The sequence below is a fragment of the Egretta garzetta genome, unplaced genomic scaffold (assembly GCF_000687185.1).
Source record: "Egretta garzetta isolate BGI_Z169 unplaced genomic scaffold, ASM68718v1 scaffold525, whole genome shotgun sequence".
NCBI lineage: Eukaryota > Metazoa > Chordata > Aves > Pelecaniformes > Ardeidae > Egretta > Egretta garzetta.
This window is the reverse complement of record NW_009259723.1, coordinates 5,872-8,837: the sequence shown is the minus strand read 5'-3', so window position 1 is coordinate 8,837 and position 2,966 is coordinate 5,872. Positions and strand designations below refer to the sequence as shown.

At 49.1% G+C, this 2,966-nt stretch overlaps 1 protein-coding gene across 1 annotated transcript in view; it reads left to right on the top strand.

The window, feature by feature from the left end:
- Positions 1 to 847: 847 nt before the first annotated feature.
- LOC104126839 (feather keratin Cos2-3) overlaps positions 848 to 2,966 on the top strand; it is a 2,646-nt gene continuing 527 nt past the window's right edge. The window contains exon 1 of the mRNA XM_009639445.2: positions 848 to 1,127. Within this exon, the coding sequence (XP_009637740.2) occupies positions 848 to 1,127 (280 nt within the window). The remainder of the gene's footprint in view (positions 1,128 to 2,966) is intronic.

Below are 2,966 nucleotides of genomic sequence, written 5' to 3'. Positions count from 1 at the left end.
TCAGCCAGGGAAGCCCTTGGGTGACCAGCCAGCGATTACAGGGTTGGGAGCAGCTGAGCCCCTTCCTGTCAACGCAGCCACAGGAAACCCCACCAGTGTGCTCCAGGCCAACACCACTTGCTTGCATTGGACCCATCCAGTACTTGAGCTGATGCTTCTGCTGGCACTAACACATTCCTGCCCCAGAAATCCTGAGGCCTCATAATCTCAGCACTCAGAAGAAGTCTCTGTGAGGGAAGGAGTATGGCATTAACCAGGAAATGAAAAGGTAGCATTATGGAAAACAACCACCCAGCCCATGTCATTAGCTTGGATGTTTTCCGTTCATCATGAGCACCTTAGAAAATTATCAGTTTCATAGAAGCCATCTGTGGGCCTGGGGCAGGTCAGGGCCACCATAAAAGCCAGCTGAACTCCTCAATCTCTCATCCACTTCTCTTGCCTCTTTCTTCTTTAGAAGCAGGTGAGTCTGAAGCCCTTTCCTCACATCCTTTTCCTGTTCATGCAGATGCATGCTCCTCCATCCTATGCTGGGTTGTAATGCTGCTTGTCATGGGAGGGGGAAGAAGGGTGGTTTGACTCAGTGTCTGGGACTTGCCTAAGAAGGCTCTTCACTGAAGAAATAGTCAGCAGCCTCACTGGGCCTGGTGATGCTTTGTAGTATTTTGTCTGGATGAGGCCAAGAAAGCCTTTTACCTCACTACCCAGTTTCTACCTTGTGGCCCAGCAGGTCCCTTTGATACACTTGCAGTGGGGTGATGGACTCGTGGCAAACTGCTCCTCAGATGTCCCTGTGCTCTGATTCCTCTCTCCTCTCTCTCCCAGGTGCACCTCCAGAGCCCAAGACATGTCCTGCTACAATCAGTGCCGCCCATGCCAGCCCTGCGGCCCGACCCCACTGGCCAACAGCTGCAATGAGCCCTGTGTCAGGCAGTGCCAGAACTCCACTGTCGTCATTGAGCCCCCTGCTGTGGTGGTGACCCTGCCTGGGCCCATCCTCAGCTCCTTCCCGCAGAACACCGTGGTGGGCTCCTCCACCTCTGCTGCTGTTGGCAGCATCCTCAGCTGTGATGGAGTGCCCATCACCTCTGGCTGCTGTGACCTCTCGGGCATTTCCAGGCGCTACTGTGGCAACAGATGTCGACCCTGCTAAAGCCACTGCTGTCAACTGAGACAAGGAATCCCAGGAATTCAGACCTAGATTCTGGAATGAGGATAGAGCTCCTGGCCATTGATTTTAGAGAGACTGAACATCCAGTGCTGCCCTTCCAAAGCAGGTGCAGCTAGGACTTTCTGAAAGCATGACCGAAGTCTAACTTCCTTACCTTCAACTGTCTCCCATCTCTTTCTTATATTCTGTTCTTCTGTGCTGTAAGATCCCCAGAGCCAACCTGGGGGATCTGTTGATCCATCTCCCTCCATGTAGGTTGCAGATGGATGCCCTGTGGGATCTCCACTGTGGTCAATGGGTGCAGACTTTCAATAGTTGCTACTGCTCTCCCTGCTCTAGAAGTGACCTCATTTCCCTCTTCAGAGTGATTAAAGTTTTCTGCATTTCAGCCTCTGCCTCCATGTAATCCTTTTTTGGCCTTGTTGTCTCGAGTTGTCAAAGAAGAAGGGCACTGGTTTGGGTGGTGATGGGTAAGGTGAGGGCACAAGAGGACCTTTCATCATTCTCAGAGGAAGAGGAGGGTGGGACACAGGACAATGGGACAAGAGACAGGACACACAACAGTCACTGTCTCTTGGAGCTAAGGAAGACATGCTCAGCTCCTCTTAAACCAGTGGTGATCACACCCTGTGTTCTGGCATCAGGCCTTTGACATGGTCCACCACAACATCCTTCTCTCTAAATTGGAGTGAGATGGATCTGATGGATGGACTGTTTGGTGGATAAGGAATTGGTTGGATGGTTGCATCCAGAGGGTAGTGGTCAATAGCTCAATGTCCAGATGGAGATTGGTGACAAGTGGTGTCCCTCAGGGGTCCGTACTGGACCAGTGCTGTCTAATATTTTCATCAATGGCATACATGGTGACAACAAGTGCACCCTCAGCAAGTTTGTCAATGACATGAAGCTGAGTAGTGCAGTTAACACGCCTGAGGGACAGGATGCCATCCAGAGGGACCTGGAGCTCTAGAAGTGGGCCCATGAGGTTCAACAATGCCAAGTGCAAAGATCCTGCACCTGCGTTGGTGCAATACCAGCTGGGAGATGAAGGGATTGAGAGCAGCCCTGAGGAGAAGGACTCGGGGGTACTGGTGGATGAAAAACCGGACATGAGCCTTCAGTATACATTGGCAGCCCAGAAGGCCAACCATACCCTGGGTTGCATCAAAAGAAGGGTGGAGTGAAAAAGGCCCCTGCATGGAAAATCGTCAATAGAGATCCAGAGACTGCAAAATTGACTTTAAAACATGTTTAAAAGGGGCGGATATCATCATAAAACATGGGAAAAAAGGATTCTAATCTGGAGACTGATGATGATGGGAGCATTGTTTAGAGTAAAGGCAAATCTATCAGGATTGAGGTCAGAGAGTGATGGAACCTGGTCTACCCTCCTATCGGTGAATGGAAAGGTGAAACAAATCACTTTAGGAATGCTAACCTTATGTCCAATTTGGAAAAAGGCTCCCTTTAGAGGGAGCTCTGAAAATTTAAAATTAATCCGAACAAAGAGATCACAAATTGATGATGCAGAATGGAATGAACCTTCGACAGGAGTAGAAATTGGATGGGCTTTAGAATCTTTATTGACTCGCTTATCAACCTACAAAAATAGGGCCTGGTTGTATTGACTAACTGGTCAGGTAGAGAAATTGGCTAGCGTAATAAGTAAGTGATTCAAACAACTAAATTTACAATTACAGGCGACCTCAAGGATGACCCTACAAAACAGAATGGCTTTGGATATGCTCTTGTTAAAGGAACATGGAGTTTGCAGATATTTGAGAGATAAGATGGA